General features: G+C 42.6%; 1 protein-coding gene across 1 annotated transcript; it reads right to left on the bottom strand.

The window, feature by feature from the left end:
* Window positions 1-2,043: 2,043 nt before the first annotated feature.
* On the bottom strand, window positions 2,044-27,156 carry LOC115154304 (dehydrogenase/reductase SDR family member 11). The gene is made up of 7 exons (XM_029700384.1): window positions 26,825-27,156; window positions 5,530-5,739; window positions 4,650-4,744; window positions 4,313-4,442; window positions 4,044-4,136; window positions 3,703-3,768; window positions 2,044-3,482 (listed from the first exon to the last, which is right to left on the bottom strand). The coding sequence occupies exons 1-7, from the start codon at window positions 26,954-26,956 to the stop codon at window positions 3,441-3,443; spliced, it is 768 nt and encodes a 255-aa protein (XP_029556244.1). The 5' UTR covers window positions 26,957-27,156; the 3' UTR covers window positions 2,044-3,440.
* Window positions 27,157-27,441: the final 285 nt, after the last annotated feature.

The raw sequence follows: 27,441 nt of genomic DNA, 5'->3' as shown, positions 1-27,441 counted from the left end.
TCCTCCCCCGAGAGATTAGTAAAGTTAATCACCCCCTATTCACCGGAGAATGAGAAGTCAAAAGTACCATACTACCTGGAGATGGGAGGACAGACTGATGGCCTCTGTGCCTGTGAGGTAGGCACTATGATAGGCTTGGAGAGCCAGGTGAGGGTTCACTCTGTTTGTCGAGTTTGATTCACATTGGGACTGGAAACCAAACTGTAGACTGTCTGTGGCCTCAAGAACTGACCACTATTGGTGTCACTTGAGACTTATACAGTATTACAGATTCATCAATGGGGATGTGCTCTCCAAGTGAATGTCAAGACCTTTTTTTGAACACTATTATAGTCAATAATGTGAAAACAAATACACAAAATTGATATTTTACATCCAAGAAGCTTACCTACCTCTGTTTTGAGTCGTCAGAATTCAATATGAGGAAGAGAGGGAAGAGAGGGTAGTGGTAAACATGACAGACAGTGCAACATATGGACATGTTAGTTAAGGTCTGTCTGAGCTTTGGTATTATGTCACGTTAAAATTTTTTTTTTTTAAAGCCACATATTGCCATGGATAATCTAAGTCAATGATCTTAGAACTGGTTGTTAGGCTACATATTATATATTATGTAATATATCCATTGCAATCTGACAAAGGGTTACGTTCCGTGACTCAAATGATAAGTTACCGTTGTAAAATTATTGTAAATGATACAGTATATCAACATTTATTTGATATACTGTATATTAAAAAAATACCAAAATAAATAGTTTGAAAAGAAATTTAATCAGGCATAATTATGTCAAGTATGATAAAACCTCAAAATAATCAGGATATTGTCATTGGAGTAGGATAAATACTGTACAACTCCTGTCATGTTGTGTAAAGCAAAAATAAAAAGCCAACTGACTCAAAGTCCAAAGGGTGTGCCAGGTTTTTACACCACTACAGACAGAGGTTCCTTAGAAAAACATATTCAGAGGGGTTTTGTTCATAAACCTGTCCGAGATTATGCCATCTAGTTGATATTTGTTCAATGAACAGAATAGCTCTACGAGTGTATCGTAAATTCCAGACTATAAGCCGCAACTTTTTTCTCACGCTTTGAACCTCGCGGCTTAAACAATGACGCGGTTAATATATGGATTTTTCCCGCTTTCAATTTTTTTTTCTCAAAAAAAAACACATTCTGTGACGCGCTTAGTTTTTTGGCGGCATGAAGCTTTCATTAGACCAATGAAATTGCCGAACGGGTTAAGGTCAAACAACTTTTTTGTTTACTGCTTAGATTAAATCGAGCGCTCTCAAACTTATTACGGTAGTCATTTTGTCACCCTCATCATGGCAAAGACACGGAGAAATGCATATGATGCTGCTTTCAAGTTGAAGGCGATTCATCTGGCTGTTGGAAAAGGAAATAGTGCTGCTGCACGGGAGCTTGGTCTTAATGAGTCGATGATAAGACGTTGGAAACAGCAGCGGGAGGAATTGACTCAGTGCAAAAAGACAACTAAAGCTTACTGCAAATTATTATTTTTTTGTTACAAGCCGTGTTTCGTTAAAGCCTATTTATTTTTGTTACAAGCCGTGTTTCGTTAAAGCCTGTGTAAAGTTCATTTGTTTCAATGTACCGGTAGGCACCTGCGGCTTATAGACATGTGCGGCTTATTTATGTTCAAAATAATATATATTTTTTAATTCAGTGGGTGCGGCTTATATTCAGGTGCGCTTAATAGTCCGGAAATTACGGTAGGTCTATTTGGATAGAATTTGACAGTAGTGTTATCAATAAGAAGAAAACATGACGAAAACAAATAATGGCACACAAAACAGGGGCCACCTTTTTTTATTTTTTTTATTTAACTAGGCAAGTCAGTTAAGAACAAATTCTAATTTACAATGACGGCCTAGGAACAGTGGGTTAACTGCCTTGTTCAGGGGCAGAACGACAGATTTGTACCATATCAGCTCAGGGATTCAATCTTGCAACCTTTCGGTTACTAGTCCAACGCTCTAACCACTAGGCTACGCTGCCGCCCTTTGACAATTCTTATTTCATTTTATTGAGAAATATCTACTGTATCATACAAGTACACACTTGGGGGAAAGTATACATGTGCACTCTTGAGTTTGTAACTTCCTCGAGACAAGATGCCAGTGTTCTTTATGCTCCTCCAAATGGATCCAAAGTCAAAACATAGAGAATGACAAAGGCCTCTAGTGGCCAAAAGGTCATTGAGGGCTTCCACCATTTTAATGTAGTCAAATGGTGGGACTTCCAACTTCATTGGCTGATTCCTCCTGGTGACCGGGACATCAGGAGGGATCAGCCAATCGTGAAGAAGAAAATGTACTAAGCCTCAGTGGCGTGGCCCATGCTGTCACAGATGACATAATGGTACAGATACAAAAATGAGTCCTCTATCTCTATGGTGCAAAACAATTTAAGGGCCTTATTCAATCAAATCCGCTTTAGCTGACATCTGCAAAAGTTATGTTTTGACAGTGTCGGAGGTGGACCTGTGTTAGAGCTGTCAAATCCACAAGCATCTCCCGGCAGGTGTGGCTTCGTGACAATGATAAAGAGCAGATGCTCACCAATTTTGACAACTCCAACACAGTTACACCTCCAACACCGCCAAAACATCAGCTATGCACATGTCGGCTATTGCCGCTTAACAATTGATCTGATTGAATCTAGGCCTGGAGTGGGGAAATACACTTGGTCCAAAGTGATGGTTGCGTAATCATGCTTGACTGTCCCTTATACACATTTGCTGATTGGTGATGGTTGACATAGGTTTTGAAAAACGTACAAGCGGGACTTGATACATAACAGGTTAACCAAATCTGCTTGTTATTAAAAACACGTCAAAATAGTAAAAATGGAACGAGCGTCTATGGTTAGAGGGAACAGCATATTATCAGAATCTACCAATAATCAAACTTAAAATATTTATATAAAACATAATACAAATAGCAGTGTTTTGTTCCATCATTTTAAACATATATGAACTACAAAAAAAAATGTTCATGTGCAATTGATGGCATACTCTTCCCTCTGTTCGTCTGTCTGTCTGTCTGGATGTCATGTAGAATAGATGACTCACATAAGCACAGGACCAACAACCCTCTTCTCCTAAGTTTGATGTGGCTTCATTTTGAAACAAGGCTGCCAGAGCAATACACCAAAGCCCATGTTGTAGCAGCACTCACAGTAATTCAGTAGTGGTTAAGAGTACCTGCCCATCCTCTCATCTCCAGACCAGATATCACTCCACCACACACAGCCTCCTCCACACCTCCTCAAATCGATCCCTTCAGTCCAAATCCAGTTGAACACGAGTTTGTTTGTTTTTGTTGTTGCCCAGCAGAGGTCGCTAAGGAGTCGTCACAATGGCGCTTGCTGCCTGGCTCTATCGGCTCCTCCAGTTGCTTAACTTCCTGCTCTGTTGCTATGACATCTGTTCCACCGGCCTCATCTGCACATCTCCGATCTAGAGGCCGACAAGCAGGGTTACATACACAAAAAAATAGAGGCATCCAACAAAGTGCATGAATGTCCTCTATAAAAGCGCACTGTTTCAGACTATGCAGGTCAGGAACATGGACAACATATAGTACCATTGGTCTATGTAAGAGTTAGTCTTGAGAGAGGCAGGATATAAGTAAGCCAAATGTTGACAGAAGCAACAGACAGACAGAGCACTACTTTACCTGGACATGAGGCGGGGCGCCCAGAACGTATGTGACTGCACTGGCTATGTCTTGTGCTTTCAAACACTGCAGAGGAAAAAAGGCCAATTAGTAATACAGTTTGTTAAGGTATTTGTATTGAGAAAAACTGTAGGCCCATCCACCACAGGAGGCTGCTGATGGGAGGATGGTTCATTATAATGGCTGGAACGGACCAAATGCAATGGCATCAAAACCATGTATTTGATACCATTCCCCTGATTCCGCTCAGGCCATTACCACAAGCCCGTCCTCCCCAATTTAAGGTAACACCAACACACACGGACTCGCACACAGACTCGCACAGAGTCTAGCTGCCTTACTTTTATACTCTCATACACAGCAGCTGCTTTCTCTGGATCGCTGTTGTGGTGCCGGAAGGCAAACTCAGTCTCCACTATTCCAGGGGATATACACTATGGAAGAGAAATGCTCAAACCATGCTCGTTATTGATGTTTATACACACACACACACACACACACACGGACGAATACACACACATACTCAACAATCATCTTTCTATCTAATAATTGTATAAGACGTGTCAGATTCATATGAAAACCTGTGACAAGGTAATGTTGCTCTGCTCACCGTGGCTCTGATGTGGGTCTTTGCTTCCCGTAGCTCTTGCCGCAGCCCCTCGGTTAGAGCAGTCACAGCAAATTTTGTGGCACAGTAGAAATGTTCATCTGCACTAGGTACCATTCTATGTCCCCCCATACTATAGCAGGGAAGAAGGGAGGGCAGGAGGTAGTAAAAGAGAGTGAAATAATGGCATGTATACGATTGTGCTACATCCCCATCCTGTATCCCTCTGAATCTTCTGTCTAAAACCAAGAGTGAAATGGTATCTCCTGAGAGAGTATTTCATCATTTAAATGTCAATTATAACAGCCATTTAATGGGCTGTAAAGAAGCTGTAGTCTACCTGTTAATATTGATGATGTGGCCATCGTCCACATTCCGCTCTTTCATTGACTGGTAGGCCTCACGTGTACAAATAGACAAGGCCAGGACATTCACCTATAAGGGAGAGCTTCTGTCAAAAACAAGCACCTGCATCTGCCTTCACACACAAAAATACTTGTTTAAGAGAATACAGTTATAGTTCTCAACAGTATCAAAGCTAAGGCCCCACTCTACCTCACACAGGTAGAGTGTCATTGTGTGTCATTGTGTCAGATTGTGTCTCTTGACTTTCTCATCCATCATATGACCGTGTCACAGTGACTTTGAGAGTGATGCCAGGCAGGGCAGGTTAAAGCCACAGTGGCGTAGCTAAGGTAGCTTTGGGGGGTTGCCACAGCAGAACAAAGTCAGAATACAGATTACACCATCTAAAAATATACACGCCATACACATTCATCTCGGCTGCCATGGCAACAGATGGACAGGCGTTAGAAATGCTCAGCTCCTCTGGAGGGATGGGACTACATTTAGAGCAGGGGGGCTCAGCCTGGGGGTCTTGAATGGAATGGTCAAGAGCTCCATGAATTACAGTGTAAAGAAAAGTCCCAGCATAATAGATAGAGGGAAATAACACCTGCCTTCTTCCACAAGTGGACCTTTTTGTTGTACCACTGCCAGGTCTACTCTTATAACCAATGGAACAACTTCTTGTGAGGGGGAGTGTGTGGTTATGTGGGTTCACTGAACGCCCTGAACTATGCTTCACACCACCTACTCTACAACAACAAGTATTTTCCTTGCTTAGCTAGTTATTCTCTTCATTTTTTATATTTCTGCTTGTTAAAGCATGTATGTGTGTAAACCCATGTGTACAGTGTGTGTGTGTGTTGTCCACTCACGTCGATCATGTTCCTCCAGCTGTCTGTCTTGCCACTGAGCAGGGGTTCATTGTGGGCCAGGCCTGCATTGTTGATACACACATCTACCCCCTGGTGCAGCGTCTTGATGGCAGAGAACATGGACAGGATGTCCTCCTCACAGGACAGGTCACACTTATAGGGGATCAGCGTACCGCTGTAGCCCGCACTCTGGCACTCTGCTGCCAGCTTCTACAAACACAACACAGATAGGGACAAGACCTCGGTCACAAATCAGGTAAACACATGACATGCCATTTTTTTTTACCCCCTTTATCTCCCCAATTTCGGGATATCCACGCCAAACCGCATTTCTGAACACCCGCCCACTTAACCGGGTAGCCAGCTGCACCAATGTGTCAGAGGAAACACCATTCAACTGCCGACTGAAGTCAGCCTGCAGGCGCCCAGTCCACCACAAGGAGTAGCTAGAGCGCGATGAGCCAAGTAAAGCCCCCCTGGCCTAACTCTCCCCTGACCCAGACGGCACTGGGCCAATTGTGTGCCGCCCTATGGGACTCCCGGTCATGGCCAGTTGTAACACAGCCTGGGATCGAACCCGGGTCTGTACTGATGCCTCTTACACTGCTGCGTCACTCGGGAGGCCCGTGACATGAGAATTTAAAAAACTCCAGATTAAAACTTTGCGTGTTGTGCTTTCAGCAATCAAAATTATTAGTAATGAAATATGCCTAATGAATTTAGTCAGTCACATTGATTTCAGCTGTAAAGAAACATTGCCCTACCCATTCACCCATACATTATCTGAAAGGAGCCACAACCATAAAATCAATCCCTGTATTGCATAAAAGGAAGATGATCAGGGCAAACTCAGGCTAGTCAGCTGCAGCACACCATAACAAACATTTAATCTAGTCTTGTCTGAAGAGTGTAGGAACACCTTAATGCCAAACATCTGCAATCTCAAAAGTGTTATTGACAAAATGCAGGTATTATACAAATTTCCTTTTGGGCCATATGTTTGTCTAGACACAGTGTCTGGTTTAAGGAAATAAGCAATACGTTTATGACCCTTACTAACCATGATGACTACAGTGACCATTGACCCTTATGAACCTTACTCCTCCACTAAAGATGCAGCTATGGAGAGCCACAGTCCCTGCCTCCCTGACCTGCTCCAGGCCCAACCAGCACAAACAGGTCAGCCTCCCTCCCTGTAGGCCTCCAGGAGGGTGGTTCTGTCTGTCTGATGCGACTGGACACAGATTCCTTTACCGGGCACAACTGCACCCATCACATGATGTCCCTGTCTGGACTGCTCTCAGTACAGACAGAGAGGGGAGGGATGGGGGAGGAGTGTGTGTGTGGAGGGAGAAGGGGGGATTGGTGGCAGCAGCATCACTGGCAGGCAGAGATGATGCCAAGGACTGCATGGCACTCTGAGCCTCTCCCTCTCTCTTTTCAAGCCAAAGTGCTGTGACATTTGGGACGAGAGCACTCAGTCTCATGAGGACCGGGCAGGGATGGAGCGACATGGGGACACACACACACACACACACACACACACACACACACACACACACACACACACACACACACACACACACACACACACACACACACACACACACACACACTACATTAGCCCCTTACACTTGTGGAAATTGGCCTATATGGATAGGGCCAAATGTAAATGTTTCTAACAGAAGAACTATAGAAAGCATATACATGGCCATGGTAGAAATTGATAGAGAACAGTTTGCAGATTATGGGGAAATTTTCAGACAAAAGGTGAGGAAACGCAGTTCACCTGACACAAGACTGAGTCATTTGTGCATTTTACTTTTACTGTACTTTTCTCAGCATTAGTCAATAACAAAATCTAAAAATACTCTGTATACATTCAGCAACATAATAATCATTGTCATGTTGGTGTAGGTGCAAGATAAGAAACTGATTACAAGGGTTTGTGTGAGAGGTCTAACTGGTGTCTCCAAGTGGCCAAACAGCACAGTTCTTCAGTAATTTCAATGCACTTTATGACTCAAGAAAAGAGCCTTCAGCTATAAGGTGTTTTTTTGAGCTCTCCTAGCTTTGCAATTGAGGAACTGAAGCAAGTACACTTGAGTTTGTTTTTGGAATACAGCCCTACGTCCCTACGTCCCTACTATCACACAATTACTGTTGTTGTTTACGCAATCCAAAAACGTTCCATTATATATCGCTATCTGGGTCAGGTGAGCATCATTTGAAAGCTTATTCTATTCCCAGCATGGCTAACTAAGTTATAAAATACAATCTTACAGTGTTAGGCTTTCAAAAGACACTTCAAACAGATTGTAATTTTGGTGCGCATAGAATGGAGTTCATTCAAGTACATGTTCCTCTGCAACATTTTCTTGACAATATGACAAACACAGGCTCATTCTGTTCAGGACAACCCAGGGTATTATGCATGTCCTCCTTGTAACTGTGGATCAAACATAGCGGTCATAAACGGTGATACTGTAAATTACATGAGTTTTGAAATATGGAAGGAAATGTGCACATTTGGACTCATGGGTGTGTGGTTTGCTTGTATGACATCAAAGCGGTATTTATTCTAATCCTCATCGTCCCATCTTTCAGAACACATCGACTCCTCTCGATTTACATCATCTCCCTCATTCAGACAATAACAAATGTGCAAAAGTAGCCGAATTAACGGGAGGGGTGGGGGCAACTTCATGTCGCGCGCGGTGCTCAAGTTTATAACGCCTGTCAGTCAAAACCCACACAGAGCTGTTTTACTATACAGCCACTGCATTCCAATTAATGCGCTTCTCAATGACAAAATCTGCCATTTTTAACCCATATACGGGATGACAGGGGCTGTGAGTGGAAAGGGCTTCCTAATATTCTAAATATCCTAGAGAGCCTCCAGAGACTGGGATGTAGTGATTTAACTGGGAATATCTACAGAGAAGGCATTACCTGAACACAAAACCCCAGGATTAAAAATATTTTTGTAAGCTCTCTAGTTTTACAAACACGTCTCAACAGAGTTACTAAATAGGGTCATATGAGGGTGAACATAATTCCAATTCAATAGCACAAATACAAGCAAGAGGATTTCAATTGGTAATCACAGACTCAGCATTCTAACAGGGGCTTCCCTCTTTACCCTGCCCTGCCCCCCCACGCCTGAGTGTGTGTGTGTCTGTCTGTGTGTGTCTGTGTGGGCTGGAACAGACAGTGACTCTCAGGAAGGGAGAGGAAGGCAGGTGAGGGTAGTGTGTGTGAGGAAGAGGATGAGGAATGATTGCCTAACAGAGCAGTGAACTGAAGTGCAGCCTTGGCCAGGAGAAGAGAGGTGGTGATGTGAGTGAGCAGAGCAGGGGTAGACGGGACGGGATCAGGGACAGGGTTGTAAAGGGTGGGTATATTTTTGAAGTTTACCAGTAAACTACCAGAATTTTGGTATCTTTCAAGGATTTTATGTAATGTATCACAAGACATCTAGTGGCTCTTTTGACATCTAGTGACGCGTAGTCTAGCCCTGCAGGGTCGGTTTGTTATGTAAGGTCAGGAATGCAGAGAGACATCATTAACTGACTGTCTCAGGCAGTGTCCGAGTCCCACACACCCATCTAGCATCAGATAGCTCCAATCATTCACCCATACATATTATACAAGACTGAGTATGCGTTTAGCCCTGCTTATCCACAATTGTTCACACTTCTAATAGGATTTAGATGTATTTCTATTCTAAACAAAATAAATAATATTATTAATATTGGCTACAGTGCTTTCAGATGGGATGGGAGCATATGTTGAGACAGCAGTAATCGATTAAGCTAGTAAACTACAGTGCAGCCATGAGCAGCCAGGAAGTGCTCTGAAATTAGATTTGTCTCAGGTTAACTCACTCTGCATGGCACTGAGTGAGACAACAGAAGGATTGTGTTAGGCTAATGTGTCTATTCTCCTTTTGATCGGAAAGTGGGCATCATTGCTAAGACGGACAGTTAAGTTCACCCCTCCCCTTCTCTTTCTCTTCCCGTCTCTTTTAAGCACCTGTAACACAAAATGCAACTGGGCCTGTCACATTGCATTTTTGTCCTCATTATCAAGACTGCTGTGCCGCCCTCACAAAAAGTGAATGAGCAAGACAGAGAGGGAAAGAGAGGGTGGTTGGGTAGGTGTGGGGGTAAAGAATGGGCTGGATAGAAAGTGTACTACAAAATGAGCAAATCACAAGATTACACAGAATGGAAAGAAAATAAAAAACATTTTTCAATGAATGTAGGCCTATGCGTGTGGACAAGAGAAAATCAGAGAGAGAGAGAGAGAGAGAGAGAGGAGGGAAAGGGATGACAAAGAGGGGAGAAAGGAAACTGGAGACCACAGTAGTTGTCTTGCGATGTCGAGTCAGAGCTTTAAGTCTCTAATTACAGTTATTAAATGCAGTTCCTCACCATGGCAGCCAACTACCCTCCCAAGACAAATCTGCAACTATGGCAATCACATAACAATGCATGATCAGCCCAGACCTTATAAAGAACAAGAAGGCCTGCACACTGTTTAGGCTCCCAATACACCGCTTTATTGACTACGTTTTGATCCGAAACGGATCTTTGTCAGGTCAAACAGACCAAGTGTTCACATCCCAAAATATACACATTTCACCTCACATGACCATTACGCACATGATGCATGGTGGGTGTGGAAAGAATTCAATTCACTTTTGCGCGTAGTCAATCATAATTAATCACAGAGGTATATATGGTCATAAAGGATTATAACATACAAATGGGTCCAAGTAAACATTTAGGCAACAGTAAAAAAAATAAAAAAAGAGATTATGTTGGAATAGCTGCCCATATGACCATTACTCGCAGGACGTGCGGTGGCCATATATATAATAACAGTGACCTATTTAAAAAACAACTTGTGTACCTTTAATAATTTTATATAAATGAGATGGGCACACATAGTAGTTACAAATAAATCTAATATATATCTACAAAATGACCAAGTGAATGGCAGGACAAATCAAAGTGACATATTCATGTAAGAAACGGTCTGATATCAAACTCTTGGTTCAGACATTCTAACATAAAAACTCCTTAACAGTGAAGTGAGACAACCCGTTGTAATGAATTCAATGAGTAAGGGGGTGTCCCATCTTTCAAAATTAAAGATAGGCTATCTTTTTCATCCTGTCACCTGAGATCTGACAAACTGACCAAAAACATTGCTTGTCTGTCCTGAGATCATTGCCTTTAGAGTAGTAGACCGACTACAAGCAGGTCCTTCATGAGTTGGGGAGGAATGATGACAAGATATAAAAGGATTATGGCAGTGGAGGAGGAGGTGGTGTAGTCGCCACTGAGAGGGTGGGTGCTGCATGATCACCTCCATTGAACAGAATGAAAGAGCAGCCACAGAAAGGTCCAAAGATTGGAGAGGGAAAAGGCTTTTATTACCCCTCTCCTTGAGGATAATCAAGATAGGGCTATAAAACAGCATCACTAGCTTGTCACTAGTTAGTCACTATATGCTCAATCAGATTAAGCCCACTAAACACACCTATTACACTGTCAATGTCAAAGCATTGCTATAGAAGATACTCAATAAAAACGAAATATCCTTGAAATTAGGCTACCTATATAAGGGTAGGCCTACATGCAGTGGTAAGGTAAATTAAACATATGGCAAATAATAAGTATAAAAAGTAGTCTCTGATTGGAAAGTATAACCCAGTTATGTGAATGGCTGTGACACACTGATAACATGTTGGGGGTGGGGGTGGAGTAGACTAATGACAGAGACGGCCCACCGCCAGTTGTTGTGTAACTCGCTCACTGGGTCAGGCTAGCCAGTATGCCGGGATTTTATCCTACCTGCTGACTGACTGACACAGAGCATAGGAAGCTACAGATAGGAGCAGAGGTTTACTATAAATAAGGGTGGGCCTGGGAAGCACCTCAACTGAGCCAGTCTGGCTGGTATGTTGTATGTTCACTGCAGTCAATAAGCTGATGCTACATCAGTCAAGTCAAATCAAATCAAATTGTATTTGTCACATGCTCGGAATACAACAGGTGTAGACCTTACCGTAAAATGCTTACTTACAATCCCTTAACCAACAATGCAGTTCAAGAAATAATGTTAAGAATATATTTACTAAATAAACTAAAGTAAAATATACATTTTTTAAAAAGTAACAAAATAAAATAACAATAACAAGGCTATATACAGGGGGTACCGATACCGAGTCAATGTGCGGAGGTACAGGTTAGTCGAGGTAATTTGTACATGTAGGCAGGGGTAAAGTAACTATGCATACTGTAGATAGTAAACAGCGAGTAGGGGAGGGGGGTCAATGTAAATAGTCCGGGTGCCCATTTGATTATCAGTTCAGCAGTCTCATGGCTTGGAGGTAGAAGATATGTTAAGGAACCTTTTGGTCCTAGACTTAGCGCTCCGGTACAGCTTGAGGTGCGGTAGCAGAGAGAACAGTCTATGACTTCGGTGACTGGAGTCTTTGACAATGTTTTGGGCCTTCCTCTGACACCACCTAGTATTTAGGTCCTGGATGGCAGGATGCTTGGCCCCAGTGATGTACTGGGCCTTACGCACTACCCTCTGTAGCGCCTTACGGTCAGATGCCGAGCAGTTGCCATACCAGGCGGTGATGCAACCGGTCAGGATGCTCTCGATGGTGCAGCTGTAAAACTTTTTCAGTATCTGGGGACCCATGCCAAATCTTTTCAGTCTCCTGAGGGAGAAAAGGTGTTGTCGTGCCTTCTTCATGACTGTCTTGGTGTGTTTGATAGTTCGTTGGTGTTGTGGACACCAAGGAACTTGAAACTCTCAACCCGTTCCACTACAGCCCCGTTGATATGAATGGGGGCGTGTTCGGCCCTCCTTTCCCTGTAGTCCACGATCAGCTCCTTTGTTTTACTCACATTGAGGGAGAGGTTGTTGTCCTGGCACCACACTGCCAGATCTCTGACCTCCTCCCTATTGGCTGTCCCATCATTGTCGGTAATCAGGCCTACCACTGTTGTGTCGTCAGCAAACTTAACAATGGTGTTGGAGTCGTGTTTGGCCATGCAGTCATTGCTGAACAGGGAGTACAGGAGGGGATGAAGCATGCACCCGAGGGGCCCTATCTTACCAAATCATGCCAAGTCTTATGTCATGTTCTTAAGGTTCTGCAATATGACTGCTGTTAGGGCTTTCCTTTAAGACTGGGTACTATATGTAGCCTACGACAGGGATTCTCAAAGTGGGGTACTGAGGTATTGCAGGGGGTCTGCGGACAGTTCAAAACAATGTATAATATATATATATATATATATATATATATATACATACAGTTGAAGTCGGAAGTTTACATACACCTTAGCCAAATACAAAAATACAAGTAAACTCAGTTAACAATTCCTGACATTTAATCAGATTAAAAATGCCCTGTCTTAGGTCAGTTAGGATCACCACTTTATTTTAAGAATGTGAAATGTCAGAATAATAGTAGAGAGAATGATTTATTTCAGCTTTTATTTCTTTCATCACATTCCCAGTGGGTCAGAAGTTTACATGCACTCAATTAGTATTTGGTAGCATTGCCTTTAAATTGTTTAACTTGAGTCAAACGTTTCGAATAGCCTTCCACAAGCTTCCCACAATAAGTTGGGTGATACGTGGCTTCTTCCTTGCTGAGAGGCCTTTATTTCACCTTTATTTAACCAGGTAGGCAAGTTGAGAACAAGTTCTCATTTACAATTGCGACCTGGCCAAGATAAAGCAAAGCAGTTTGACACATACAGCAACACAGAGTTACACATGGAGTAAAACATGTTTTTTCTCTGGTTAGTTAGGTCAGGGTATGATATGGGTGGTCAGGGTGTGATATGGGTGGGCAGTCTATGTTTTGTTCTTGTTTTTCTATTTGTAGGTTGAGTTTTGGATGATCTCCAATTAGAGGCAGCTGGTTCGTGTTGTCTCTAATTGGAGATCATATTTAAGTTGGGGTTTGTCTATGGGGTTTTGTGGGTAGTTGTTTTCCGTTTTGTGAGTATCACCTGGCGGAACTGTTGGCTGTCGTTTTGTTGTTTTTGTTACGTGTGTTTTGTATTCGGTATGCGACGGGTATTATGTTACCCATGTCATTTTGTACTTTGGTTGTGGAGTTTGTTTTTTAAATGAAATACTCCAGAATAACCAATTTGGCTTTTCCTGCGCCTGACTTCCCTGCCACCAACATACACGAACATGACACTCATAACAAAATGAACGTGCAGAACTGCAGGAAATTAGCTTGAAAACTACTAAAAGTTCTCTCGGATGCCAAGAGGTGGGCCTTTAAAGTGTTTCTTCCCAGGGCCCGAGACTTGGTTCGTCCTGCCATGCACTGCCAAAGTCATAGTAAACCTTATTGTATGCTATTCATATTATTTTACATTTTTTATCTTGAGGGGATCCCTGATTAATTTGATATCACAAAAGGGGTCTCCGCCCCCAAAAGGTTTGAGAACCCCTGGCCTACTGTACATCACTGTGGCTGAGGAGAGGTGAAGACCCAACTCTAGTAGACCAGCATTTTTCTGCATAGAAAAGTCTTGGGCGGGCCGCCTATGTCCAAACAGTAAAAAGAAAACTGTAAACTTAAACTACTAATACCAGATAGAAAGTATGTAGAAAGATTATGGACCTATATATATATATTTTTTACAAGATCACCTTTGAGAACTAACAATCACCAAATTAAACGCTACACAGTCAGGGAGAATCTAAAATGTAAAGAATTATGCATTCAAGAGTATTTTTGTACTAGCATGGCCCCCCATTGATTTTGATATGTTTAAGTCACTCAGATAGCATAAGTGTCACGTCTACTCCCGCTCCCCCTCTCTGGTGCACGTTGTCGCCAGTTTAGCAATTATTACGCACACCTGCCACCATCGTTACGTACACCTGCACCTCATGAGACTCACCTGGACTCCATCACCTTCCTGATTACCTCTCCTAAATCTGTGATTCCTTTGGTTCTTTCCTCAGGCGTTGACCCTGTTTCTGTGTTCGTGTCTGTATGCTGCTCATGTTTCTTGTTTTGTTCCATGTTCGTTTATTTATTAAGTTCACTCCCTGTACTCGCTTCCCAATTATTAGCGTAGACATTACAATAAGCCTTGGCCAAATGTGTAGAATTGCAGGAAACCTGCTTTAAAACAACTACATTTTGACAATGCGGTATGTATTTTAGCAGCCCATGGCCATGCCCCACCACACCCACCACCTAAGCCCCATTTTGATCCAGAAAAAGGCTGGCACTCGCCTGAGGAACAGCAGATCTGGGTTCAAATACTAGTTGAAATCTATCAAAAACTTTGAGCCATTTGCTTTTAACAAGGCACACCTGTTGATTGAAATGCATTCCAGGTAACTAGCTCATGAAGCTGATTGAGAGAATGCCAAGAGTGTGCAAAGCTGTCATCAAGGCAAAGGGTGGCTACTTTGAAGAATCTCAAATTTGAATATATTTTGATTTGTTTAACACTATTGTGGTTACTACATGATTCCATGTGTTATTTCATAGTTTTGATGTCTTCACTATTATTCTACAATGTATAGTAAAATAAAGAAAAACCCTGAAATGAGTAGGTGTGTCCAAACTTTTGACTGGTACTGTATATTATTAATATTCTTTTTGAACAATATTATATCAATATTTGACTCCATCTTCTTTTTAAATAGTGAGCCAACATTGGTTTGTCCACCTAGATCCCAATGGAAAATCAAAAGTCAGTGGAAAAGTCCTGTGGGTCAGACAAACTGCTGCCAATGAATTAGTGATAAGCAGATGAGCTGCGGGGTGAACTGACTCATCAAATACCCTACCTGCGCTGCAGGTACTTCAACATGCAGACACAGGGATTTTCAGGGGCTGAATACGCATTTTGTTTAGGTCATGAGAATGCAGATTTTCCCAAACAGCTTAAACTAACATTGATCGTCACCTGTGAGAGATGTTATGCCAAGAATAAGATCATGTCTTATGCAGTTTTGGCATACAGTAAAAGGTATGACAAAAGTGTCAAAACTACACCTACAGTATATATTGCATTTGTTGGACCTTTGCTTCTCAACTAAAACCCTAGCTTTTTATTGAAATCAAAACCAAATAGGCTTTTCAAAATCAAAACAAACTTGATGTTAAGAAGCTGGATGATGGAAAGAGGGAGACAGAGAAAGTGAGAGAGAAAGAAAGACAGAGTAAGTAAAATAATGTGAAGTCACCCCTTACTGGTCTGACCCACTTCAAAGCCTTGCTTTGCTGTGTGAAAACTACTCACCATGAGCAAACTGAACTTCAGTGTAACCGCCGTCGAAGGGAGTAGACCAAGGCGCAGCGGGTTGAGTGCTAATTTTTTACTTTTATTGAACACGTAAACGAAACAAAAAAACGAACGACAGCTTCACAGTTCTGTCAGGTACAAAAAGACTAGACTGAAAACAACCACCCACAAACACAAGCTGAAAACCCTCTACTAAATAGGACCTCCAATCAGAAGCAACAAGAAACAGCTGCCTCCAATTGAAGGTCAAACAAAAACCCTAAACATAGAAATAGAAAAACTAGGCACGGACATAGAAATATACTAACATAGAGCATATACCAAAACACATAAAACAAACACCCCCTGCCACGCCCTGACCAAACTACAATAACAAACAACCTATTTTACTGGTCAGGACGTGACAGTACCCACCCCCAAAGGTGCAGACCCCGGATGCACCTCACACAAAAAAATAAACACAAAAAAATAAACCCCAAAACAAAAAATAACCCTAAACTAAAGGGAGGGAAGATGGCTACCGTCACCGATGGCTCCCGTGCTACACCCCCCCTCCCCAATCCTGCTCCTATGGAGGTGGCTTAGGCTCTGGTCTTAGTCCCCAACCTAACCTGTCCACCCCAGCTGAAGACCTCGGGCTGAAGCGCGTCGCTGGAGACCTCGGGCTGAAGCGGTTCCGGACTGTGGGCCGTCTCTGCTGGTTCCGGACTGTGGGCCATCTCTGCAGGCTCCGGACTGTGGGTCGTCTCTGCAGGCTCCGGACTGTGGGCCGTCTCTAGACGGGGCACTGTCGCCGGAAGCTCTGGACGGGGCACTGTTGCCGGAAGCTCTGGACGGGGCACTGTTGCCGGACGCTCTGGACGGGGCACTGTTGCCGGACGCTCTGGACGGAGCACTGTTGCCGGAAGCTCTGGACGGGGCACTGTCGCCGGAAGCTCTGGACGGAGACTGCGCACTGAAGGCCTGATGCGTGGGGCTGGCTTAGGAGGCGCCAGACTAGGGACACGCACCACAGGGCTAGTGCGAGGAGCAGGACAAGCTGGACTGGGCTGATGCATTGGAGGCCTGGTGCGTGGGGCTGGTACTGGAGGTACCAGACTGGAGACACGCACTCCTAGGCTAGTGCGAGGAGCGGGAACAGGACGTACTGGACTGGGCTGATGCACTGGAGGCCTGGTGCTGGCTTTGGAGGCGCCAGACTGGAAACACGCACCTCAGGTCTAGTGCGAGGAGCGGGAGCAGGACGAACTGGACTATGGGTAAGCACTGGAGGTTTGGAGCGCACAGCCTGCACAACCCTTCCTGGCTGAGTGCTCAATGTAGCCTGGCCACGCTGAGGAGCTTCCACCGATCGCACCGGCCTTTGAATGCTTCTTCTCACTACAGTGCGCATTTCCCCATAGCTCGGTGCTTTCTTGACTCTATGTTCCCCATAATAAGCACGAGGAGTTGGTTCAGATCTATAGCCTGACTCTGCCCAACTCCCCGTGTGCCCCCCCAAAAAACCTCTCAGGCTCCCATAGCTCCCATAACTTGTCCTCCCATAATTGCAGTTCCTTCTGCCAGGTCCATCCTTCAGGCCGGTGCTCCAATCCCCGCTGCTTGGTCATCTTGTGGTGGGTGGTTCTGTAACAGCCGTCGAAGGGAGTAGACCAAGGCGCAGCGGGTTGAGTGCTCATTTTAACTTTAATTGAACACGTAAACAAAACAAAAAAAGAACGACAGCTTCACAGTTCCGTCAGGCACAAAAACACTACACTGAAAACAACCACCCACAAACACAAGCTGAAAACCCTCTACTAAATAGGACCTCTAATCAGAGGCAAAAAGAAACAGCTGCCTCCAATTGAAGGTTAAACAAAAACCCTAAACATAGAAATAGAAAAACTAGGCACGGACATAGAAATATACTAACATAGAACATATACCAAAACACATAAAACAAACACCCACTGCCACGCCCTGACCAAACTACAATAACAAACAACCTCTTTTACTGGTCAGGACGTGACATTCAGACTGGCTAACCGCCTAGAACCCACAGTTACAAGAGGGGGGAGTTGGGGGGGGGCATGTCACTCCAGTGGCACCACGGTGACAGTCTCACAGATACAATGGGTGGCGGGCTGGGGCCAGGCAGAGAGACAAAACTATTCACAATCCACTGACTGAGCCCATAGCCTGGTCCCAGATCTGTTTGTGTTGTCTTGCCAACTACTATGGTCGATTGGTCTTTTGGCATGAAAATGACCATAGGAATTGGCAAGACAGCACAAAAAGATCTGGGACCAGGCCACTGAGCCTCATCTAAAACCACAGGAATCCAGAGCCAGAGCAGGGAAAAGACTCACAAACTCTCTACAGTGTCAGCTCCAGTCCTTTGAAACATGATTGAGCATGTTGTGCCAAGAATAAGATCATGTCTTACGCAGTTTTGGCATACAGTGAAAGGTGTGACAAAAGGGTCCGAATTACTACACCTACAGTATATTGCATTTGTTGAACCTTTGCTTCTCAACTAAAACCATAGCTTTTTATTGAAATCAAAACCAAATAGGCTTTTCAATATCAAAGCAAACATGATATTGAGAAGCTCAAGTGGTAAATTGATGAAAAGAGAGAGAAAGAGAAAGGAACTTTCACAATTCATCCACATTGCTGCTGGGTCTATTCCTGAGCATTGACACACTGACATAACAGTCAGCTGAAAAGACACTGATTTGTTTGTCAAGACAATCCACGGGTGATTCGGGTGAAATTTCTTTATGGAAGGGTGACATCCCTTTTCTGATAGCTCTAAGAGACACAGTGCATTCAGAAAGTATTCAGATCCCTTGACTTTTTCCACATTTTGTTATGTTACAGCCTTATTTTAAAATGTGACTCGTTTCAGGAAACTAGGCGTATGTCGCGGGTCACTAGTTCACAGGAGAGCCATTTGAACGTAAATGTATATATATGTTTTTAATCTAAACGATTTTTGGCAGAAATGCCTTCTGGAACATCTGTACTTTCATGTGTCTTAATAACAGACTTGTATGCCATCTGTAAATATGAATAACTTCTTAAATTACGAGCCTAGTTGGTTTAGCCACAGTAAAAGGCAACACCCTTCCCGCTAGCCATGATTGGCTGAGATAATGAGTGGGCTGAACATGCCGAGAGATGAGTTCGGATTGGTCTACTATATAGCACGCTTCTGTCTATTTGAGATGGTCAGTATGTGTAGGTAATCCTGTCTAACGCGGCTTTAAAACAAAAAAAAAGTATCTCGTAGTAGAATTGCATAAGTGTTGCTCTCCACTTTCTGGAGGACAGAGTTTTGAAATCAGTGGAATTAGAGCATGATAGGTAAGGAGATGGAGAAAACACCTGTCTCTGGATTACATATTTAAACTAAGGGCAACCATGGCATTCGTGACAGGGAAAGGCGTCCATCCGTGTATACGGGTAAGATAGTCTAGCTAGGTACATTTTCAGATATTACATTTCTAATTTTGACAGAAAGTAATTTTCATTTTAAGTTAAAGTGTACTGTTAGCTAGCTAGCTAATGTTAGCTGGATGGCTCGCTAGCTAACACTACGTGTATGATATTATTCGTATATCAGAGCCATTTCCTTTGCTAGGTATAACCTGATGTTAGCTAGCTAACATTGAACCTGGTTGGTTAGTGTCACAATAGTTGAAGCCGTGTTGAATGGACCAAACTGCAGGCGGAATGTGGATACTCATCTTTTAATGTAAAGAATAATAAACTAAAGCAAAGTATACACAGGAAAACAATAAACACGGAACTCACGACAGGCTAACAGGCTTACTACAAACAAAAGACTAGCAGTGTTAGCACAACCACCCACAAACCCAAGTGACAAACATACTCCTAAATATATGTCTCCCAATCAGGAACAACGATCCCCAGCTGTTCCTGATCAGGAGTCACAAGACTAACACAGAAACAGACATACTAGACAACACATACAGACTTCTTCTGCCACGTCCTGACCAAAATACTACACCACTACTCCCTCTGCTGGTCAGGACGTGACAGTTAGCTAACTGCAGTTTCATGCAGGGTAGTAACGTCATGAGTTGGGATTATGGTTCATTGTTTACCTGACTAACCCCATTCCGTACAAATTTGCGCAACCGCGACATTCAAACGAGGCTGCAATGAAAACTAACACGTCTTAACAAGACTCCACTGTGCAAGTAGCCATTTCAATAGAATGTCACTGCGACAACAGTTGATAGATGTAAATTCGCTCTGGCTATCTACTCCGATTTCAGAGCACTCTTGTTTGAGTGTGACAGAACACAGAATAACTGACAAATTTACAAACGCTCAACAGCTTCCGTCGTCCTATGTGTACATTGACTTCAATACAAAACCCAGGAGACTCATGGTTCTCACCCCCCTTCCTTAGACTTACACTGCAATTATGACAACTTCCAGAGGACGTCCTCCAACGTATCAGAGCTCTTAACTGACATGTTGTCCACCCAATCAAAGGATCAGAGAATGAATCTAGTACTGAAAGCATATAAGATACAGCTAGCTAGCACTGCAGTGCATAAAATGTGCTGAGTAGTTGACTCAAAGAGAGATAAAGACAATAGTTGAACAGCTTTGAACAAATTAATTTCTTCCAAAATGAAGGCGAAGCAAGAGAGCGAGAGAGACATTGTCATTTTCACTTACTTAGCTAGCAAATACAGCTAGCTAGTTTAGCCTACTCAAACACCCTGCTCAAACAGAGGGATGCTATGTTAGCTAGCTGGCTATGACTATCCAACACAACACTGGAACTCTTCTAAGTCAAGGTAAGCTTTTGGTTTTACTAATTTATTGCCACAGGGGCCCGCCGACTTAAAGTGCTAAACTGCTTACTGACTGTACACTGTAATGTTACCGCATGATTGTATTAGGTTTACTAACGCGTTAGTTCTATTAGCTATGTTGGCTATGACGTTACTTTAGCTAATATGGTGACAGCGATGTTGGCTGTGTGTAGCAGTTATGATATGGTTTGGCTTGGAAAGGTGTTTTCGCCTGGTCACATACAGCTGATGTGTTGTGCACTTATGTCCACAAGCGACGAAGGGAAAAGATGAGAGGAGGAGAGCACATAGATGCGAGAAGGAATAAAACGTGGCCGTTATGAAAGTGAACTGTGTTTACGCGTGATCAGGGGTGTATTCATTCCGCCGATTCTATTGAAAAACGTTTCTTATACGGAACAAAACGGTGATAAACATACCTGAATTTATTCAATAGAAACTCTTGTTTGCAACTGTTAGACTAACGATTACACAATATATCAGCTAGACGCAGGCAAGAGTGTGCAAGGCGGTATTGAACGTGTCACTGTCTGTCCATGTGTCAGTGACTGTCACTTCAAATTTTTCTCTCGACCTGTGTGCACCAACATGATGGCAACCTCATGATGGGTATTGGGAAAATTTGAGTATCATGTAGTAGCCTAAACCTTTTGCTATTACATTGAACAGGGTGAATGGAATTTGAATAACAGTCATTCAATATGCTGTAATAGAAATAAGGCCATGCTCACGAAAAAAATGATCGTCCTCCCTCATCTTAAAAGGCACTGACTGCCACTGTCTGCTACAGTGAAACCAGTGGTCCGGACTGACCAGGGCCATTGTACCACTAAAGCTCTGCTGACATGCTGACATTAACACACAGCTAATCAAAGGATTCAACCACATATTCCTGGAGCCTTACAGTGCTGTACAGGTCTCTGTTCAAATAATGTAACAGAAATGTTAAGATATGCTAATGATGAAGATGGTTGGATCAAAAAAAGGTTGACCTTAGAAACTCCTGACCAATCAAAAGGACACCAACTGAGACAGGGGTCTGGGGCCCCTCCCTTTTTGTTAGCCCCTCGTCTCCCCCTTCAAGCCAAGGTCAGTGGAATATTCTAGCTGAATTATTTCACACTAGATCCAAAGATGACACCATGATCGTTCTGCTGGAACTGCATCATGCCACGCACCACCACTCATACATCTTCTAGGATTTGACTGAGCCCAAAGTGCAGACACTCATAGATTAAATGACAGACACCCTCATTGCCCCCCCTCCAGCTTGTCCTAACCTCCCGCCTGGGCCACACATCACAGTCACACTGAAACCAGTCTTGTCTAAAGTCTCAGTGCACAGTCCTGTGTGGTCTTATGTGGTACAGTTGGTAAGAGTGTGATGCAAAAAAAATTGCACTATACACATATACAGTAAAGGTCCATTTATATTGGAACAGCATGGGCCGATTAAGTACTGCCGTCATTTATATGTGAATTACAGTTCAGAGTCTGACCGCAAGTGGGATGCCTTTTTACCTGCTTGTTGGCCCGTGATAGGAAATGTACAAAGCATCGTTCCAACACTGATCTATTAAAATGTTGCTTTAGTCGCATTGGATAAATGTATCTGCTAAGTGAATTATAGCCTACTGTAGCTATTATATTAGTTAGAGTGCACTGTATAACATCTGTGGGTGCAACCACAAACTAGGCCTAAAACATGGCCAACTGCTGTAACATGGCAGGGCAAAGCAGGACAAACTAAGGCATCAATCTTTGTTTAAATCTATTATCATTCTTAACATTCAACCAATCAAACTTACTGACAGTCTAAGTAATAAATCAAAGAAGTTCTATGTAAAACACCCAAAGGGGACTGGAGAACAACAAAACACACCCATCAACCCGCCTGTGGCACGACTAGGCTATTTCTCTAGCCTAAATATAGCCCAAGGCACTTTGCTTTTATGTGACAGTCAAAGAGCTCCTGAATGTGAACGACCACAGCGCAGGGCTGGCATAGGCATAAAATTGATGACCATGAATGCATAGCGAATCTTCTTAATGAAGTCACTGAAACATAAGGTCTCAACCTACTATCATAGGATTCATTATATTGAAACACCTTGGTAATTACTATAGCATTATGCTAGGTAAGAGGTCACCACAGTCCTACTGTAGCTAGATAGGATGAATATCAGTTTCAATGAGAGAATGGATTGTTTAATGTCAGTAATGGCCTGGCACCTGCTTCTTGAAGCCAAGTTTCTCCTATTCCATCTCCCCATTCCTGCAGGCAGCCCTTGGCAACCACACATCTCCATCCATCTCATTATAGTCTCCTTTTCTGTTTTCTACTATATTTCTACCCTCTCAGTGACACTGGCCTCTACTGCTGTCACATTCCCCCTAAGTTTCAACTCCACTCATTCAGGCTTTTGTTACACAGGAACTGGCCAACCAGATAATATAGGAACATTAGCCATGGGATTAGATAGGGTTTCATCTAGGTTTATAGACGGGTGTGTTGTTTAGCAATGAAACCGATGCGTGCAGATCTTCAGGACAAAACATATTGGGTTTGTTTAGAATTCTAGAATTATTGACAACATGTAAACTATATTTTGTCTTCAAATAACTACATTTTCAACTAGCTAAAATGGCAGGTAGTCTAGTGGTTAGAGCATTGGGCCAGTAACTGAAAGGTTGCTAGATTGAATCCCCAAGCTGACAAGGTAAAGATCTGCTGTTCTGCCCCTGAACTTGGCAGTTAGCCCACTGTTCCTAGGCCATCATTGTAAATAATAATTTGTTCTTACCTAACTTTCCTGGTTAAATAAAAACAAGCCACCTATGATTCCCCACATGGCAGCTTCTTGTCATTGTTGCTAGCTATCTGACCGTTCAGAATCATAACACACAGCCTTCTACCCATGCAATGTGTGTGCATCCTTTTGACGTTGTTAGGAAACCTGTCTATAACTACCTGTGTCTTGTCTGCTATCAAAGAACATAGCTATCTTGGGATATGTAGCCTACATTGTACTCATCACCTAATTTTCCCCATGTAGAAAAAGAGCACAAAATGATGATGGACACTTAGTTACAAGCCCCCGTTTCAGTGAGCGCATACCCTGCTTGGCACTGTTATAGCCAGTCCCCAGTGTGGGTATGGCAGAGGGGGTACAATGCCAGCTTTGTGCCCCCCCCCTTCAGCTCAAACACAGACAATGCTCAGAGGCCTCATACAAGTGATGCAGTCTGTCCGAGAGAGAGGGCGTTGAAAGCTTGTCACTCCTTCTTCACCTTCCAGCTTCCACACACTCTGACATCTTTCCCTCAGTTCTTGGCCAAACATTGGAGATGGCCTGTGGTTGCAAAAGTGTCAGTGGAATCTTGTGTAAAGCCAAGCATATTCTAATAAAGAACAAATAGCATATTGCTTAATGTCTTTTTATCACCCATGATTTCCAATGTCAGAAACCTGAAATTCAAAAGGTTGCTGAATGGGTGGCAGGTAGCCTAGCAGTTAAGAGCATTGGGCCAGTAACTGAAAGGTCACTAGTTCAAATCCCTGAGTTGCCTAGGTGAAACATCTGGTGATGTGCCCTTGAGCAAGGCACTTAGCCCTAGTTGCTCTGGGTAAGAGTGTCTGCTAAAATATGAAAATGAATAGTAAAGCAATTTTCTCTGTGGTCAAGAAAGGTGTCAGAGTTTGCCAACCTTCAAAACAATGGTGACCCTGTAGAATAATATGTCTTAACATTGCAGTAACCTTTTGTAGCCTAAATAATGGAACAAATCCAAACTTTTAACAGTGGACAAAGTCTTCCTTATCAATGGAAAAGAGTAAGTCTTGTCTATAGGTTGCAATGGCACGCTGTCACTGCTCTAATCTCTGATTGATCTAGAGAAACTAAGTGGCTGTGGTGTTTTGCAGAAGTCAAGGACAGGGGCCCATAGAGCCCCACAGTGGAGGTGTCATAATACCCATAAAACCTAGCAGTCAAACAGGGAAATGGTTCCAATCGTTTTTATGTTTTTACACCATTAATTTTTCCCATTGGAGATTTTAGAAACACTAAAATAAAATAAGAGCTGTGTTTCGTGTAGGCTTACCCTGATGTGATATTTTGATAACCATGTAAATCTCTCTTGGACAAGGGGACTAGTTTTTTTTATATATATTTTTTTGGAGACTTTTACACCTTTTTCTCAATACAGTTTTGTCCCATCACTGAAACTCCTTTACGGACTCAGGAGAGGCGAAGGTCGAGAGCCATGCGTCCTCCAAAACACGACCCTGCCAAGCCGCACTGCTTCTTGACACACTGCTCGCTTAACCGAGTAGCCAGCCGCACCAATATGCCTGGACAAGGTGACTTTTATTAATATATTTGTCTCTATTTAATCTCATATTTGAAAATGCTAATTAGCTTCAAAGTAGACATTTTGGAAGACCACAAATCCCTGCAAGCTCCTGCACGTCATCTCTATCTGAAACCTTTGCTAAACAGGTATTGTGCCAATTTAAAACTTGTACAAGACAGGTCACAGAACTGTCAATTGAAAGACATTTTGCCAATTTATTCATTACTACATTTAGCTAACATTAGACAGTTAATACAGAGATTCTTACCTTTGCCTCGATTTGGGAGTCTCTTCCAGATAGCAGCTAATTAGCTTTTATTGTTTTGCGGGCAAATACAGACAAATATATCGATAAAAGTCACCTTGTCCTAGTGAGATTTACATGGTTATCAAAACAATTGGAACCATTTCCCTATTTGACTGCAAGGTTTTATATTTATTATGAGTCATACTGTGGTACTCTATTCTGGCCAAAGCTGGAGCAGTTAACGATTGACAGGACAGGAAGCCAGGTGATCAGCTGATCAGCAAATGGGTGGAGGGCTAAAGAAGCCAGTAGCACAATCTCTGTGTGTGTGTGTGTGTGTGTGTGTGTGTGTGTGTGTGCTCCAGAGGCGCTGTACTACTATGGCTGACCCTGTAAAACAACACATTACACTGCACATATCTGGTGTATGTGACCATAAAAAAATTATACTCACTTGTTTTAGAAGACAACTTTTGTCAGTAATGCAATGTTGACAAGACATGCCAAATCTATTTCTCAATCTTAGGAGAGAGAGAATGAGAATGTGTATTTAAGTGATAATGCCCAAGAAGCCACTGTTTGGAGGATATATTGTCAGGTGTTGTTAGGCCCGAGATGAAGTTGAGTAATGATTCAATTAGCAACAACAGACAGCAAGGTTTATACAAATCTCTGCTGTTGAAAACTAAATGTTAGTCTAAAAGAAATGTGAGATAATGTATAGATGGTTTTTATAGTGGAGATCAAGTTTATAATTTGCCTGGCTGGGTTGATGAGACAGTGGATTACGCAGTTAGATTGAAGAGAGTAAATAAGCATTTTAACTTCATAGATATAGGCAGTGGTAACTTGTGGAATAGATACCGTCTGGAATGCAGTTTTAACCAATTAGCATTCAGGATTAGACCCATCCGTTGTATAAAACGGAATAATGGTGATTAGATATGTAGCTAGCTAGCTAATAACTGGGAAATTAATTGTACATTTTCTTAAAATGGTACATGAAGATTTCTAAAAAGAAACATCAGGACTGGCATTATTATGTGATAACATGTTAATAATAGCCTTTGTGCTACTTTGTAATAAATGCATTATGCATTGAGCAATCTCACTCCATGTTGTTATAGATTTTTTAAAAGATAGCAAAGCAAGAAATATGACAGCAAATTCCATTAAATCATTGTAACTCGCATGTAAAGCTTGAGTAAATTGTGTTTAAAAGGTTACATTTATTTCAATTGGTTAAGCCAAAGTAAATCACAAATGTATAATTTTATTCTGAATTCTATAGCAGGCAAACCTATTGCAGACTAGAATCGGCTGGCTAATGCTAGCTACTGTGTATCTCTATCTAATACAGTGAGAAACAATGACCGTAGTTGAGAAAAAATGGCTATAGCTACCCACTGCCAGTTAGCTGCACACTAGTCTTTTGGCGCAGTTCAGCCATCCGAGGAACTGTCAGCTCGCTACTTTGAGTGACTGCGACAGTTTTCTCACTTTTACATTGTTTAATGTTTACTCACCTCTATCTTGTCAACATTCCTGGCACATCCCACAACCTTCATGCCGTGTTGGACAAGTGCCCGTGCAACAGCCGCTCCAATCCCGACCGAGGCTCCAGTCACGAGAGCTACTCTGCCTTTCCACCGCTCCATTTCAATTGATTATTTGGCTATTACAAAGACTAGCTAGCTAGTTTTCAAAACTGTCGTTGTAGGACGACAGATTTCGTTTACCTATGTCTGTTGAACAGTCACAATAGACATAACAGTTACTTGTTTATATGGGGCGGTCTGTTACACGGTTCAACCCTCCCTTATATTGTTTTCGTAGCATCCAGGAAAAGGCACAGTGCGGAAACCCCAATCCCTGCGCTCGGGATTAAATATTAAATGACAAACATTGCGCTATGTGTTTGGTTGACGTCCTCTCCTGCTTGTTTATTTTTGCGCTTTTACTTTCGCAGACCTGAAACTGCTGCATTGCTGGGCCCTCATTGCAGAATTTATGAGCAATAAAGAAAGACATTTATGTTCAATGAGTGTATTGGTTATTAGATGTAGTCTAGGAGACAATGTCATACATTTCCTTCAAAATGTATTGACTATGGTCAATAATTGATTTAAACTAAATGCAAAAC

This window comes from Salmo trutta, chromosome 19, assembly GCF_901001165.1.
Source record: "Salmo trutta chromosome 19, fSalTru1.1, whole genome shotgun sequence".
Classification (NCBI taxonomy): Eukaryota; Metazoa; Chordata; class Actinopteri; order Salmoniformes; family Salmonidae; genus Salmo; species Salmo trutta.
Note: the sequence above shows the minus strand (reverse complement) of the source record. Positions and strands in the feature narration are given on the sequence as shown.

Coding starts and splice junctions, on each gene's coding strand:
- LOC115154304 (XM_029700384.1), bottom strand. CDS start 26,956: ATGGAGCGGTGGAAAGGCAGAGTAGCTCTCGTGACTGGAGCCTCGGTC. Junction 5,740..26,824: donor GGAATGTTGACAAGATAGAG/GTGAGTAAACAT, acceptor TTGTGTTTGTAG/AAGCTGGCAGCAGAGTGCCA. Junction 4,745..5,529: donor GCTGGAGGAACATGATCGAC/GTGAGTGGACAA, acceptor TCTCCCTTATAG/GTGAATGTCCTGGCCTTGTC.